Consider the following 17,523-nt stretch of genomic DNA (forward strand, 5'->3'; position numbering starts at 1 on the left):
GGTTAAGAAGGAACTTCCCTGTGGGCACGTTATTTCATAACTGTCTTGTACAGAGTTCCTTGCACCTTCTGAAACTTCCGCTATTGGCCTCCGTCAGACAGGATACGGGGCTAGACAGAGCACTGGTTTAGAATAATTCAAAAGCTGTTATCAATAGGAACTCTTGTGCTCCAAATTAGCACATGCACAGAGCCTCACTGCAGGAATCACACACCTAACCCCACAGACACTGAACCATTTTTGAACAATAATTAGCAGTTATAGTGTGTTTGCATGCCCTAGAGCCCAATATTTCAAGACCTATGGCATTAAAAAGAAGCCTCCTCTACTGGTCTTTCTATTCCTGACTGTTTCATTAAGTCTTATTTGCACATAGTTACTAAGGAGAGGCAAAGAGGTTCTGTGGAAGCAACATATTGCAGAACAAGAGTTGGATTACTTCCCAAAAAGTCTCTCTCTAATTCATGACATTGTTCCCATAGGGCTCTAAGTAGGAGGCTAAGAAACAAACTCACAAACCGGGCAGAATTAGTGGGGGAAGCAAAAGTGGATGGGAATCTGGGAGGCAGTGACCATGAGTTGGTTGAGTTCAGGATCCTGACACAGGGAAGAAAGGTAAGCAGCAGGATACGGACCCTGGACTTCAGGAAAGCAGACTTCGACTCCCTCAGGGAACGGATGGCCAGGATCCCCTGGGGGACTAACATGAACGGGAAAGGAGTCCAGGAGAGCTGGCTGTATTTCAAGGAATCCCTGTTGAGGTTACAGGGACAAACCACCCCGATGAGTCGAAAGAATAGTAAATATGGCAGGCGACCAGCTTGGCTTAATGGTGAAATCCTAGCGGATCTTAAACATAAAAAAGAATCTTACAAGAAGTGGAAGGTTGGACATATGACCAGGGAAGAGTATAAAAATATTGCTCGGGCATGTAGGAATGATATCAGGAGGGCCAAATCGCACCTGGAGCTGCAGCTAGCAAGAGATGTTAAGAGTAACAAGAGGGGTTTCTTCAGGTATGTTGGCAACAAGAAGAAAGCCAAGGAAAGTGTGGGCCCCTTACTGAATGAGGGAGGCAACCTAGTGACAGAGGATGTGGAAAAAGCTAATGTACTCAATGCTTTTTTTGCGCCTCTGTCTTCACTAACAAGGTCAGCTCCCAGACTGCTGCGCTGGGCATCACAAAATGGGGAAGAGATGACCAGCCCTCTGTGGAGATAGAGGTGGTTAGGGACTATTTAGAAAAGTTGGACGTGCACAAGTCCATGGGGCCGGACGAGTTGCATCCGAGAGTGCTGAACGAATTGGCGGCTGTGATTGCAGAGCCATTGGCCATTATCTTTGAAAATTCGTGGCGAATGGGGGAAGTCCCGGATGACTGGAAAAAGGTTAATGTAGTGCCAATCTTTAAAAAAGGGAAGAAGGAGGATCCTGGGAACTACAGGCCAGTCAGCCTCACTTCAGTCCCTGGAAAAATCATGGAGCAGGTCCTCAAAGAATCAATCCTGAAGCACTTGCATGAGAGGAAAGTGATCAGGAACAGCCAGCATGGATTCACCAAGGGAAGGTCATGCCTGACTAATCTAATCGCCTTTTATGATGAGATTACTGGTTCTGTGGATGAAGGGAAAGCAGTGGATGTATTGTTTCTTGACTTTAGCAAAGCTTTTGACACGGTCTCCCACAGTATTCTTGTCAGCAAGTTAAGGAAGTATGGGCTGGATGAATGCACTATAAGGTGGGTAGAAAGCTGGCTAGATTGTCGGGCTCAACGGGTAATGATCAATGGCTCCATGTCTAGTTGGCAGCCGGTGTCAAGTGGAGTGCCCCAGGGGTCGGTCCTGGGGCCGGTTTTGTTCAATATCTTCATAAATGATCTGGAGGATGGTGTGGATTGCACTCTCAGCAAATTTGCGGATGATACTAAACTGGGAGGAGTGGTAGATACGCTGGAGGGGAGGGATAGGATACAGAAGGACCTAGACAAATTGGAGGTTTGGGCCAAAAGAAATCTGATGAGGTTCAATAAGGATAAGTGCAGGGTCCTGCACTTAGGACGGAAGAATCCAATGCACCGCTACAGACTAGGGGCCGAATGGCTAGGCAGCAGTTCTGCGGAAAAGGACCTAGGGGTGACAGTAGATGAGAAGCTGGATATGAGTCAGCAGTGTGCCCTTGTTGCCAAGAAGGCCAATGGCATTTTGGGATGTATAAGTAGGGGCATAGCGAGCAGATCGAGGGACGTGATCGTTCCCCTCTATTCGACATTGGTGAGGCCTCATCTGCAGGACTGTGTCCAGTTTTGGGCCCCACACTACAAGAAGGATGTGGATAAATTGGAGAGAGTCCAGCGAAGGGCAACAAAAATGATTAGGGGTCTGGAACACATGAGTTATGAGGAGAGGCTGAGGGAGCTGGGATTGTTTAGCCTGCAGAAGAGAAGAATGAGGGGGGATTTGATAGCTGCTTTCAACTACCTGAAAGGGGGTTCCAAAGAGGATGGCTCTAGACTGTTCTCAATGGTAGCAGATGACAGAACGAGGAGTAATGGTCTCAAGTTGCAGTGGGGGAGATTTAGGTTGGATATTAGGAAAAACTTTTTCACTAAGAGGGTGGTGAAACACTGGAATGCGTTACCTAGGGAGGTGGTAGAATCTCCTTCCTTAGAGGTTTTTAAGGTCAGGCTTGACAAAGCCCTGGCTGGGATGATTTAACTGGGAATTGGTCCTGCTTCGAGCAGGGGGTTGGACTAGATGACCTTCTGGGGTCCCTTCCAACCCTGATATTCTATGATTCTAGGAGCTCAGGGGCCGGGCAGGAGGGTCCTGCAGGCCAGATGTGGCCCACGGGTCACAGTTTGCCCACCTCTGCACTACAGGGACTTATCCTTGCTGGAGAGGAAATGCCATCACATTCAAACTGTGACTATTTGGTTGGTCCACCAGATTCAACCATCTCAGAAAGAGTCACAAAGACACAGACTGCCATCAGGCCAAGGTATCAAATAAAACTTCACTTCTACCCTGCATCTGGCTAAACCCACTGACTAGAAGACATATTGGAACCGGTCTTCTAGCAACCAAGCTAGAGCCTTGTGAAATCTAATGTGACCCCTATGGAAGTTAGAATGGGGAACAAGGGGAACTATCGTAAGATCTCTCTCCATCTGCAGGCCCCGATGCTGCTGATGAGGCACAACCACAGCAAAGTATGCGGCTGCTTCTAACCCAAAAGTTAGTACTTCTGTCTGGTAGCGGTTGCTGCCTTCCATGAACCTGAGGTACGTGTGCTTTAACCTTTTTGAGGTGAGGAAGTAGGCATTCTGAAGATTAAAATTCACCATATCCATTGTGAGAGCTGAAAGCAGGGATTATGGTGCCCAGAAATAATCTGTTCAATACTGAGAGATGCAGAACAAAGGCCACAAAGTTTCCTTTTGGAATAAGGAAACACTAGGAATGAAAGCCCTGAGCCTTCTTAAGGCTCTGGGCTCTCTGAGAACACGTGCAAGTTTTTATGCTCATCTGCATTGCAGAACTTTGCAGGACTAGAGAAATATCGCCACCATTTTGAGTAAAGTTCAAGGTGACCCCATAAACAGCAAAAAGTTGACATAAATAGCAGAAAAATTACAAAAATTAAACTAAATGTTTTGTGTTTGTATTAAAGCTACCTCTATTATGGTTAGCTTGGCTCTATGGCTACTCCACTAGATGGCCAGAGAGGAGTTCAGGCTGCAGAGGGGGTAATTATACCCTTAGTGCTCAGAATGTGGAGCTCAAGGGATCTGGACTACTGCTTATAAATGGTCAGTGGTTTTATGGTTAGACATGCAACTCCTCCAACAACAGGACTCTGCAGGGCAGTGATGTGAAAGTGTAAACCAGAGTTCTCTTTTTGGTCCTAATAATTTTGCACGTCTAGGAAACTACATAAAGATTTTAGATATAAGAGGTAAACAAAAGGGACAGATTCCAATTTTCAAAAAAATTCAGAAAAATCCAAATGTAATCTTCTTTCCTCCTTAACTAGTCCTATTGCTTTCACTTTACTGAGTTCATGAGTTCACAGAGTACGGTGATGTCATTTAAGGTTCAGCACTTCAGCAGGCGGACATGCAAAATATTCTGGAGTCCTATAGGAACTTTGAAATACCATCAAACAAGCTCAAATCAATGGCATTAACAATTGTTTCCTTACATGCTAGTTTGATTACTTCTAACTTTTGGTAGGTCTTCCCAGACAGTGGATAAATATCCATCTACTGACTGAATGACAGGGAACTCCTTCCCTTTCCTCCCTCCCACACAAACAAATTTTATGTCAGACTCATCTATAAGGGCTGCTTCCAGTTTATCAATCCAGTTCCAGAAACTTCCGAAGTAGTAACACACTGTACACAGATCTTGCTACAAATCATTAAACAAAAACACGAACAGTAAATTAATCAGAAGGGCAAAGTGTAGTGGAAAAAAAGGGAAGTCCACGCAAAACTCTTCCCACAGGTAGCAGGATGTAAGTGAAAAAATAAGGATATAAGATATGCTTGCTTGTTACAGCTGCCATCTACAAAACAAATTTCAAAATCGAAGTATTTAAAAACAAGAGGGAGGGAACTGAGGGACAATTCCCAGCTTTTCAGTTGAGCTAACTCAGACCTGGGTATCTGGACCTATCTGAGGTTAGGAAAAACCAAAATCTCCCCTACATGCCACAGCTGTGTCCACACAGTGAAAACTCCAGCAATAGTATCCCATGTCCTGACACAAACAGGGAAAGTACTGAGATAAGAGATTCAGCACGAATGCCAAGCTTCCAACCCTCATCCTTCAAGACTGTCTAATGCAGCCCAATCATGAATCTCAGCCCTCCCGTGGGAGATGGGTGGGTCCCCGAGCCCAGGCTCCAGCCCAAGCCCAGAAGTCCACACTGCAGCGAAACAGCCCCGCAGCCCAAGCCCTGAATCCGAGTTGGCTGGCATGGGCCAACTGCAGATGTCTAGTTGCTATGTAGACAGACCATAGGATTGCTCAGACAAAACCAGTCTTGCTATAATGGACTAATGTAAAAAAAACCAAACAAACAAACAAAGTGACATTTTCTTCCCTTTGTCTACCGGTAAGACAACATAATACTTTGTCTGGACTGACCCACAGGACATAGGGGAAATTTACATTTTATTTTCTTTTTCTTAGTTATTTTTCTATGAGTGTTGCAAAGAAACGTGCATGTAAATTAAAATTTTGCCACTGAACAGATACCAGTATGAGGTTAGTTGTCAGATTATTACATTGACATTTGACCCAAAGGATCAAAAAAGTAACTTTCTTCTCACACTTATCTTAAGGAGCTTTATTAGAATAAGGCAGTGTTATCCCTACAGACATACTTCCTACTTCACAGCAGAGTTTTTGGCTAAAACTTTCCCCGTCCTCTTGTCTGGCTTCCTCTTACAGCCCTAAAGAAGAAACGTACATGCCCTTACATCTTTACTCGTGTGTGTGTGTGTGTGTGTGTGTGTGAGTGTGTGAGTGAGAGAGAGAGACAGAGACCACTATCTGTAACAAAAATATTTAGCAATGAAGATTCACCACACCCCCAAATCTAATCTTGTGGCTGGAGAAGGACTTGTCCACTTGATTAATATAAATAATCAAACCCCAAAAGGAACAGACTCTTATTCAACTTTAGGATTGTTCTTAACAGGGTTATCGCTTCTCACTAAAGCTCTGGTGCAAGTACCACTGCTACTAGAGTCATATGCCAACAACTAGATTTAGAACCAGTTGAAGATGTTGCTACTTTCTTCTATACTCATCAGCGATCAATTTCATTCGTGTAGGAGGGTCTCTGGGTACAGCTATGTCCACTGGCAACAGCTAGTATTGTTCAGTATTTTTCTTGTTTTATCAGTTTCTGTTCTTCTGGTTTTAGCTTGGGTAAGCTTCACGCTGAAATCCAGTCACTGAAGCCTGAGACTTCTTAGAGTTTTGTATCTCTAAGGCGTTGTCTACACTACAGCCTATGTTGGCATAATTTGAGTCTTTCAGGGGTGTGATAAAACATAAATGTACACAGTGCTATGTTGGTAGGAGACCTTCTCCCACTGACATAGCTTCTGCTGCTCCCCGAGGTGGTTTTATTATGCCAACAGCATAGTGTGTCTTCACCAGACGTGCTGCATGGGCACAGCTGTGCTGCTGAAGTGCTGCACATATAGACATGGCCTAAGCCTCACATTCTTTAAGCAGAGACACTTAGCATAAACGTTTGTCTCGAAGGATGGCAGGATTGTTTGGATCTGTTGCCCCATACGCATCTGAGCTGAGATTACTCTGGTGATTGATGTGACAGTTACCCTACAGCTCAGCACAGTTAATGAGAGATCATCTTCTTGTAGAATTCTATTAAGAATTTATACCTCTCTCTCTGCAAGTCCATTCCCTTGGGTTTAGATGGGGTGGGAGTTGGGTGGAATTAACATGCTTGAAATCACAATGCATCCTGAAAGCTTGGAATTGAGAGCTAGTAAATAGTGGCTAAAAGGTAAATGACCCAGCTCCGTCATTCAGGGGTGTGAAAAATTAACACTCCTGAGCAACATAGTTAAGCTGACCTAAACTCTGGTGTAGATTGAGCTAAACTGACAGAAGAATGCTTCCATCGACCTAGCTTCCAGCTCTCGAGGAGATGGAATACCTATGCTGACGAAGAACCCTTCCCCTGGCACAGACAGTGTCTACACTGAAACACTACAGCTCTGTAGACAAGTCCTTGATGGGTGGTGATTCTCTCTTCTGGAATGCCAAAATGAGGAAATATGTCTTGTACTACTCTATGACCTGTAAGATCTAGTAAGAAGCAGAATTTCTACAATCTAAAAAATAGCCAATAACTACTAGATATGCAAAAAGAAAAGGAGTACTTGTGGCACCTTAGAGACTAACCAATTTATTTGAGCATGAGCTTTCGTGAGCTGTAGCTCACGAAAGCTCATGCTCAAATAAATTGGTTAGTATGCATCCGATGAAGTGAGCTGTAGCTCACGAAAGCTCATGCTCAAATAAATTGGTTAGTCTCTAAGGTGCCACAAGTACTCCTTTTCTTTTTGCGAATACAGATTAACACGGCTGTTACTCTGAAACCTGTTACTAGATATGCACATCCTCCTCCTTTACACAGGTCTAGTGTTATCTTCTGAGACCTCTCAGGAAATAAGAGATTCTTTCAGCTGTATCTTTCAAGATCTATATGATTCTACCTTCTATTTCAAGTCCTTGCCCTATGCTGGGCCAGCACACAGATGGCTGGACTTGCTCTCAGCATTTTAAGGCTCTGGCGTCCATCAAGCTTCCTTACCAATGTCATCCTGTAAGGACTGAAGAACTACAATACAATTAGAATCATAGACTATCAGGGGTTGGAAGGGACCTCAGGAGGTCATCTAGTTCAACCCTCTGCTCAAAGCAGGACCAATCCCCAATTTTTGCCCTAGATCCCTAAATGGCCCCCTCAAGGATTGAACTCACAACCCTGGGTTTAGCAGGCCAATGCTCAAACCACTGAGCTATCCCTCCCCGCACAATTGCCATAGGTGATCAGATCTTCAGCTTCAGAGAGTTCCCTTCTCACTGAAAAGAAGTTCCAGGTTGCCTGTGGGACCTCTGAACAGTAAAAGGGACAACCAGACTTTATAAATTTGAACATAGTGAATCAGCACTACTGTCTATCTTATTCAGTTCTGATGCCTCTCATGTGGGCTTCTAGATCATCCTGAGCCTCTGGAAAATCTGGATGATCAGTAGGGTTCCTCCATAAAGGTGTCAGGTGTATAGTCTGCAATACATTAATTTCAAATGCATAAGCAATCCCTGACATCTAAGAGCACCGTATCCAAGTCTTTATTTTTCATTAATGATATGTATGGCTTGTCTGTCAAAAGTTTGAAGTTGTGCAAGACCTTGTGAACATCTCACATGGCAGTGTGACCTAAGACTAGAGCTCTGGACAGGGACTCAGTAGACTTGGGTTTTATTTTCCAGCTCTGCCACTGGCAGTTGGGAAATCTTGGTCAAATCACTTCATTTCTGTGCTTCAGTTCCCCCATCTGTAAAACAGCTATAGTACTTTTCTCCTTTGTAAAGCACTTTCAGATCTATGGATGAAAAATGCTAAGTACCGGTGATGGACCTCCTTCAAAGTCATGCCAATTACCTTTTGAACTCCAACTTGCCAAAAGACCTGAAATTATATAAAAGATCCTTGGGTCTGATTCTGTCATCTCAGATCTGCTTCAGCTTCATCAGGGGAAGTTTGAGTCGCAAGACCTGACGTTCCAGTTATGCTGGTATGCCCTGAATAGGCTATCTGGACATTGGACTATAGCTTATGAACTATTTCTGAAAGAACTCTTTGCAACTACAGAGCTCAACATCTCTGCTCTGAATATGCACCTCAATGAATTGAGCCTATGTCTGTATGTATATTGATCTTTTAACCACACTCTCTCTCTGTTGGTTTTAATAAATTTTAGTGTAGTTAATAAGAATTTGCTATAGTGTTTATTTGGGTAGATTTGAAACATTGATTAACCTGGGAGGTAATGTGTCCGATCCTTTTATTTTATATGATGAAATAAGATTTTCAGACATCATATTTGACTTAGGTATCTGGATGGAGGTCTGAGGCTGGATCACTTTAAGGGAACTGTGTTGTTTGGACTTCTGAGTAACCAGAAGGTAATAAAGAAGCTGTTTTGTGCTGGCTTGGGGATTCTCTGCCCCATTCTTTGGGGTTCACCTTAACTGAGTGACCTCAGCTGTCCCCCACTAGGACTCTGGTCACAGTAAGTGACTGATTTTTTGATTTTTTAAAACAACTGTGTTCAAATGTCCCTGAAGACAGATCCCAGGAAGTAGCACCAGTTTATTGCTGGGCTACCACCCTGTAACCTTTACTTCAACAGACATTTTCCCTAGCATCCTTTATTCTTTCATTTCCTGCACGTTCTTCCACTGGCTACAAAGACATTCACTTCTCATGTTTTCTATGTTGCTGCATTTGCAGGCAGAAATGTAGCAGAACTCAGTGCCCCTAAGGCTTTTTTTTTTTTTAAAAAATGTGGCTGAACTTTCTCCCTACAGGAGTATTTTCTTTCCTACTTTCACCATGTTTCCACTACTTTCTTGCTGGGTGATTTTTCATGTTTAGATAATGGATAACAGCCAAGTGGAATATCATCAAATTATACAAAATTTACGCTGAAGGTTTAGAACAAGCCTGAAAAAGTTAATCCAAAGAACATGAAAGTACCTCCTTAGCCATATCTGTAGCATTTCAAATATGGTTTGTGACTAAGTTGCTCCTCTGCCTTGGTTGGTCCTGTGCTTATTGGTGGATTTTCTCGCCTCAGGGGTTCACGGCAGCCCTCAGTTTGGCCACTTTCCTGGCTCAAAACTGCCATTCACGCAGTTAGCCTCATCAGTGACCAGCATGGGGAAAGAAAAAGAACAATCCCTGCAGTCTCTGCTGATCCACCTAGTGGATCGGGGAACAGGCCAGAGACCTTCCCCTCTGGTGGAACCCACAGTCCAGTTCAACTCCTCCGGTATCAAGTAGGGAGTTGGGGGGATGGAGGGAACCCGGGCCCACCCGCTATTCCGGGTTCCAGCCCAGGGCACTTTGGACTGCAGCTGTCTACAGTGGCTCCTGTAACAGCTGCGTGACAGCTACAACTCCTTGGGCTACTTCCCCATGGCCTCCTCCCAACACCTTCTTTATTCTCACCACAGGACCTTCCTCCCAATGTCTGATAATGCTTGTACTTCTCAGTCTTCCAGTAGTACGCCTTCTCACTCTCAGCTTCTTGCGCCTCCTGCTCCCAGCTCCCCGCAAGCATAACAAACTGAAGTGAGCTCCTTTTTAAACCCAGGTGCCCTTATTAGCCTGCCTTAATTGATTCTAGCAGCTTCTTGATTGGCTGCAGGTGTTCAAATCAGCCTGTCTGCCTTAATTGTTTCCACAAAGTTCCTGATTGTTCTGGAACCTTCCCTGTTACCTTACTCAGGGAAAAGGACCTACTTAACCCGGGGCTAATACATCTGCCTTCTATCACTCTCCTGTAGCCATCTGGCCTGACCCTGTCACATATCCCCCACCTCTGCTCAACACCACAGGGTTGGGCAACTTGGGACAGGCAGTGTACCCGTGACAAGCCATCTGCATCGTCATAGTGGCTTCCAGCCTGGTGTTGTATGGTGAATTGGAAAGGTTGTAGGGACAGGAACCCCATCTGGTCACCCTTGCGTTCTTTTTATTTCGCTACATCCACTGGAGGGGTGCATGGTTGGTCACAAGGGTAAACCATCATCCCAGAAGGTAACAACATAGTGTTTCCATGGCCCATTTCACAGCTGGGCACTCTCTTTCAACCATGGTATACTTCTGCTCTTTCGGGAGGAGTTTCCTGCTGAGGTAGAGGATTGGGTGTTCTTCATCTCCGACCATCTGCGATAGGACAGCTCCCAATCCTACTTCAGATGCATCTGTCTGTAAAATGAATAATCACATCATCCAGATATGCCGCTGCATAACTGGTATGGGGCCATAGGAGCTTGTCCATAAGACGCTGGAAGGTGGCAGGTGCCCCATGCAGTCCAAAAGGAAGAAGAGTATATTGAAACAGATCCTCTGGGGTAGAGAATGCAGTCTTTTCTTTCGTATCTTTGGCAAGGGGAATCTGCCAGTATCCCTTTGTTAAATCAAAGGTGGTCAAAAAATCGGGCATTGCCCAGGTGGTCAACTAACTCATCGATTCTGGACATGGGGTATGCATTGAATCTGGATCTCTCATTCAGCTGGCGAAAGTCATTACAAAACCTAGTGGTGTCATCGGGTTTGGGCACCAACACTATCGGGCTTGATCACTGACTGTGGGACTCTGATGACGCTCAGCTCCATCATCCTTTTTACCTCTGCCTTGATCTCCTCCCTTTTTGCTGCTGGGACCTGATAGGGCCTTAAAGTTACCTTTGCCCCAGGGTCTGTGATAATGTGGTGATATGCTTCTGTGGTCTGACCTGGTTTGGTTGAAAACACATCCTGGTACCAGTTGATCATCTCAGTTACGTCCTTCTTCTGGTTTGGTGTCAGATCAGTGGATATCCTAATCTGCTCCTGCATGTTATTTCCCTGGATCGGGGTCTCTTGGGCCACTACACACACCTCTTGTTGGTGCCAAGGCCTTAAGAGGTTAATGTGATAAATTTGTTCTTGTTTCCGGCGTCCTGGCTGCCGCACCTTGTAGGTTACTTCCCCCACGGGTTCAACCACCTCATAGGGCCCCTGCCATTGGGCCAAAAGCTTGCTTTCTGCCGTGGGTACCAACACTATCACCCGATCCCGTGGATGGAACTGTTGGACTTTTGCCTGGCGATTGTAATGGGTTTGCTGGGCCTCATGCACCTTTTCCAAATGTTCCCGTACAATAGGGGTGACCCGGGCTATCCGTTCTCGCATCTGCAACACATGGTCAATTATATTTCTCCCCTCATTGGGTTCCTCTTCCCAGATTTCTTTTGCGATATCTAGTATGCCACGGGGGTGGTGTCCGTATAATAACTCAAAGGGGGAAAACCCAGTTGAGACCTGAGGTACCTCCCAGATTGCAAACATAAGGTAGGGTAGTATGGTGTCCCAATCGTTCCCGTCCTGACTTACCACTTTCCTTATCATTGCCTTGAGGGTTCGGTTAAACCTTTCTACCAGCCCATCGGTCTGCAGATGATAGACTGAAGTTCTCAGGGTATGGATATGGAGCAGCGTACAGAGGTCCTTCATTAGCTTCGACATAAATGGGGTACTTTGGTCTATTAATATCTCCTTTGGTATCCCCACTCGGGCAAAGATCCCCACCAACTCTTTAGCTATTGTTTTAGAGGCTGTCTTCTGCAGGGGGACAGCTTCTGGGTAGCGAGTAGCATAATCCAGAACGACAAGTATATATTGGTGGCCCAGGGCTGTCTTCTCCAGGGGTTCCACTAGGTCAGTGGCTATTCGCTCGAAGGGGACCTCTGTGATGGGAAGGGGTACTAAAGGTGCCCTCAAGTGGGGACGGGAACTGTGCAGCTGGCAGTCTGGGCAGGATGCACAGTACCTCCGCACTTCATTATGAAGTAGGGTCCTGGTCCCTGGGTTTTCCCTTCCACGGGGACCCCATCTATTTCAGTCACCTCCTTCCTAAAGTTGTCGTACCTTGGGTCTTCAGCCTGATCCCATCCAAAATTTCCTCTCCCAGGGGTAATTGGCCCGAGATCTAGGGGGCCAGTCTCTGTTGCCTCTACTGGTTCAGAGTCGTTAGGGTGTGGGTCAGACTCGGGTGCTTCTCCCTCCTGGGTGGCCTCCTTTTCAGCTGCTCGGGTCCGCCTACCTACGAAAGCAACCCTCTGGTTTTGGGTCAGTATTCGGGTTCCCAAGGCCTTAGCTGCCTTCCTTTCCCTTTTTGACTTTCTACCCTGTCTGGGAGTGGAGAACAAATCTGGGGATATTTCAGAGAAGATTGGGGGTTGACAGTCTACTGTGGATGCCTCACTGACTTCAGGGTTTTCCCCTTTCTCTAATTCCCCTACCAGGAGTACGTCTCCAAACCCTGGGAAGTCCCTCCCTATGAGCACCAGGTATGGGAGCTTAGGGACGACACTTACTGCTACCTCAGTAGTGTTCCCCTGAATCTCGATTTTTACTGGGATCACGGGGTAATAACCAACTGTCCCATGGATGCATGTTACCCCTATACACTTAGCCCACAGCAGCTGACTACACTTCACGTGCTTTCCCGAGACAAGTGTGATAGCACTCCCCGAATCAACCAGTGGGGTCTCTACCCCATTTAGCTTCACTGGTCTGGTGTACATATGTGGGGTTAATGAGACCCCCACAAGGTGAATTAGGTAGCATGGGTCTGCCCAGTTCCCCAGGTTACACTGCATCGGCTTCTCAGCATTGGGACACTGTGCAGCTATGTGTCCCCACTCCCCGCAAGCGTAACATCTGTATAGAGACCTAGGAGTTCCCTGGTCTCTTGGTTTGGGCAGTCTAACATCACGATCCTCTTCCCCCTCAGTGCTCCGACTCTTTGTGGCTTCTGGTGGGCCTTCAGCCCCTCTCTTTTTCCACCTGGGCTCTCCTGGTGGCCCACTCACCTGAGCTCTAGGGCTTGGTGCTGCTAGTTTAACCCGGGGTGCTTCTTCCTTAACTGGTCAGGTCAGCTCCCTCACCGTCCTTCGCCTTTCTACCAGTGCAACAACCTCGTTGTAGGTGGAGGGTTTGTTCTGGCTTACCCAGGCACGAAGGTCTGGCGGTAGTCCTCTCATGTACCGGTCAATGACCAGAACCTCTAGTATCTCCTCCGGACTCCGGGACTCAGTTCGCAACCACTTTCATGTGAAATGGATGAGGTCAAACAATTGGGACCGCGGGGTTTTGTTTTCCTGGTACCTCCACTCGCGATACCGCTGGCACGCACTGCAGTTGTTACCCCAGATCTGGCCAGGATCTCTGCTTTCAGCTGGGGGTAATCTGCTGCAGCTTCTTCAGGAAGATCATAGTAGGCCTTCTGGTCTCCTTATGGAGGCGTGGGCTCGAATCCCACTTCTCACACCAGTTGTGACAAAGTTCCTCCTCTGCCTTGGTGGGTCCTGAGCTTACTGGCAGATTTTCTCGCCTCAGGGGTTCACGGCAGCCCTCAGTTTGGCCACTTTCCTGGCTCAAATCTGCCATTCACGCAGTTAGCCTTATCACTGGCCAGCATGGGGAAAAGAAAACTAACAATCCCTGCAGTCTCTGCTGATCCACCTAGTGGATCGGGGAACAGGCCAGAGACCTTCCCCTCTGGTGGAACCCACAGTCCAGTTCAACTCCTCCGGTATCAAGTAGGGAGTTGGGGGGATGGAGGGAACCCGGGCCCACCCGCTATTCTGGGTTCCAGCCCAGGGCACTTTGGACTGCAGCTGTCTACAGTGGCTCCTGTAACAGCTGTGTGACAGCTACAACTCCTTGGGCTACTTCCCCATGGCCTCCTCCCAACACCTTCTTTATTCTCACCACAGGACCTTCCTCCCAATGTCTGATAATGCTTGTACTTCTCAGTCTTCCAGTAGTACGCCTTCTCACTCTCAGCTTCTTGCGCCTCCTGCTCCCAGCTCCCCGCAAGCATAACAAACTGAAGTGAGCTCCTTTTTAAACCCAGGTGCCCTTATTAGCCTGCCTTAATTGATTCTAGCAGCTTCTTGATTGGTTGCAGGTGTTCAAATCAGCCTGTCTGCCTCAATTGTTTCCACAAAGTTCCTGATTGTTCTGGAACCTTCCCTGTTACCTTACCCAGGGTAAAGAGACCTACTTAACCTGGGGCTAATATATCTGCCTTCTATCACTCTTCCTGTAGCCATCTGGCCTGACCCTGTCACAGGTGCTATGGAATCACGATTGTGAAACAAAGGAACGGAAGCCAATCTTTATATTTAATGGTTCTGTACTTAATTAGAATAGTTGTACTCAAGTGTATTCCAAGCAAAAGGACTTGATGTTAATTTTCCAGTATTCAGGAGCAACCTAGCATTGCCACTGATGTGTTAACAACCCCAGAGCAACAACCAAAGATAACAGCCCTCCCCATCTCATCTTTGTCACTACATTAATTCTAGCCAGTGACACTTTACAGCCAGGGTGGCCAACCTGGGGCTCTGAAGCCACATGCGGCTTTTCAGAAGTTAAGATGCAGCTCCTTGTCTAGGCACCGACTCCGGGGCTGGCACTACAGGCGCCAACTTTCCAATGTGCCAGGAGGTGCTCACTGCTCAACCTCTGGCTCTGCCACAGGCCCTGCCCCTACTCCACCCCTTCCCGCCCCCTCCCCTGAGCCTACCATGCCCTCGCTCCTTCCTCTTCCCCCTAAGAGCCTCCTGCATGCCATGAAACAACTGATCGGGAGGTGCGGGGAGGGCGGGGGAGACGCTGATCAGCGGGGCTGATAGTGGATGGAAGGTGCTGGGAGCAGGGGAGTTGGGGGAGCTGATGAGGGGGCTTCTGATATATTACTGTGGCTCTCTGGCAATGTACATTGATAAATTCTGACTCCTTCTCAGGCTCAGGTTGGCCACCCCTGCTTTACAGCAGAGTATTCACTTTTCCATTTAGCCTTGCTATAACTTGTCATAAAATTCAGTTTGTTTTATGCTGATAGATGTCCTTAACAGATGTATTCAAATATCTGAGCAGATAACCTAAGAGTCAAATGAAGAGAAAGCAGAAATAAAGACCTTCTAAAGAAATAAGTTTCATATGCTGCCACCAAAGACAAGCCTCAGTAGAATGCTTTTAAAAGAAAAAGCTAAATTCTGTAGACTTGTTTTTCAATGATGCTGCTCAAAAGCCCACATTGATAAAACAGAAAATGACAATACATACTATGCTTAGATATACTTCAAAATAACCACCACAATTTCAATGAGATGTCACTTACCAAAATCTACCCTTGTTAGTATGCACTGCATTGGATGGTCAGTTGTATGCCTTGTTGTCGTTGCACCACTTTCATAACAGGATGCACACAGATCGTAATCGTAGCAAATTAAACACTTGTATCTGCGACCTCGAAAATTTCCTTTTAAACATGCATCGCAGCTGACACCTGTAAACAAAGAAAATTGCTCATAAACAGTGGTAATTGCACTTCGTTTTGAAAGAAAGCAGGCTTGTCTCTATTTGTCCTCCACCTGAACGCAACACCAGAGAAAAACCGAGGAAGGTTTTATGCAAATAAAACATATTATAGGACTAAGCACATTTACGCCTCAAACATAAAAAGGCACATAGGGTCCAAAATGAAAAGCCTGAATTCTGCAAGTGAAGCACAAGAACACAATCAAATCACTAGCTTACTAACTAGTTAAGACTACAGTAGAACCTCAGAGTTATGAGCTGACCAGTCAACCACACACCTCATCTGGAACCGCTAGTACACAAACAGGCAGTAGCAGAGAGAGAGAAAAAAAATTTAAAAAGCAAATACAGTACAGTACTGTGTTAAACATAGACTACTAAAAAATAAAGGGAAAGCAGCATTTTTCTTCTGCATAGTAAAGTTTCAAAGCTGTATTAAGTCAATGTTCAGTTGTAAACTTCAGCGAACCACCATAACGTTTTGTTCAGTTATGAACATTTCAGTGTTACGAACAACCTCCATTTCTGAGGTGTTTGTAACTCTGAGGTTCTACTGTACAATCTTTTGTATGTGCTTTTAAATACAGACACAATTTTAGTAATTTGATTTTTTTCAGAACACTGCCTGAAATGAAGTGTTGACTAAAACAATCTGAAGATGCTAAAAACTATAGTCAAGTGATGATGTAGCTAGTCCAGAATGCAGGTCTTTTAAAAACCTGACAAAATCCTGAATTAAATCATTCTCTGTCTTTTGTGATTTTACTTCCACAATGTTCTGTTTTTTTGATGCAACAGTTTGACAAAATCATATTCACAAAACATATCTGCAATAGCCATCTGGATCTCCTATTTCAAAACACTCGGAAAGAAGAAAAAAAGCAGAATTATGTTCCATCAGTCACTTTTCAGTTTCTTCCTTATTCTGAGCTCTAACTTTGTATTTGGGATTAGTCACGCTGGCTATGTCATGGAAAGGTTTCATAGCTTCTCCTAAGCATTTTGTGATGTTATCCATGTGGTTTCAATTTTTTGTTGTTAATTAGATAAAGTCACAGACTGCATCAGGAGTGTCATCTGCTTGTAATCTGTCAAATCTCTAAATTTCCTTCAATTGCTTTTGTAAATTACAGGAGTCTATAGAAAGGATCTAGTGTAAATGTGTGCCATATGTTGATCAAAGTCCTTCTCATGCTCAGTGCAAATTTGTACGTGCTTTTCATAGTCGGCTGCAAGTGCAGACACCCTCTTCCTGGGAGTTCCATCAGGAGCCACTGGGAAAACTGGGACAACCAATCCTATCATCCATAAGAATGATGGTGCCTGCTGACTAACGTTTGAATTTCCAGTCTGTTTTAGAGCTCTGTTAGGTGTTACTCCATGGTCAATCAGGTTTCAATAGCATACTCAACATCTATACATCAGAATTTTAGTACAACGACACTTCAGAAGCTTTTCATTGTCTAAGCAAATGGCAAAGATCTCCTTGTCAGACTTTTCTCTCAAGTGAGGTCTTCAACAACTTAAACAGCATTCTGTGGTTTTCTTTTTAGACGCAGAATCAATAGGACTAAATAGGAATGGATTTCCCCCATATGGATACTTGTAGCCATTATCTGGTCATTTGTTTGACATTGTGCATTAGTATGAATAGTGGTTTTTTTAGTTCTTCCTTTAATTTTTCCTTCATTTCTTCACTTGCCACATTCTACTAGTGGACCTGTGAATTTAAATCTGCCTGGAAGAGTATATCCATAGGAAAGTGCTTCAATCATTTCTTTAAACTGCTCGTGGCCTGGAACAGTG

General features: G+C 45.3%; 1 protein-coding gene across 2 annotated transcripts in view; it reads right to left on the reverse strand.

Moving 5' to 3' along the window:
- Positions 1 to 17,523, reverse strand: part of KCMF1 (potassium channel modulatory factor 1) — a 68,698-nt gene that overhangs the window by 24,211 nt on the left and 26,964 nt on the right. For both annotated transcript variants that reach the window (XM_073345912.2, XM_073345911.2), the window contains exon 2: positions 15,518 to 15,685. In XM_073345912.2, the coding sequence (XP_073202013.1) occupies positions 15,518 to 15,685 (168 nt within the window). The remainder of the gene's footprint in view (positions 1 to 15,517; positions 15,686 to 17,523) is intronic.

This window comes from Lepidochelys kempii, chromosome 5 (assembly GCF_965140285.1).
Source record: "Lepidochelys kempii isolate rLepKem1 chromosome 5, rLepKem1.hap1, whole genome shotgun sequence".
Classification (NCBI taxonomy): Eukaryota; Metazoa; Chordata; order Testudines; family Cheloniidae; genus Lepidochelys; species Lepidochelys kempii.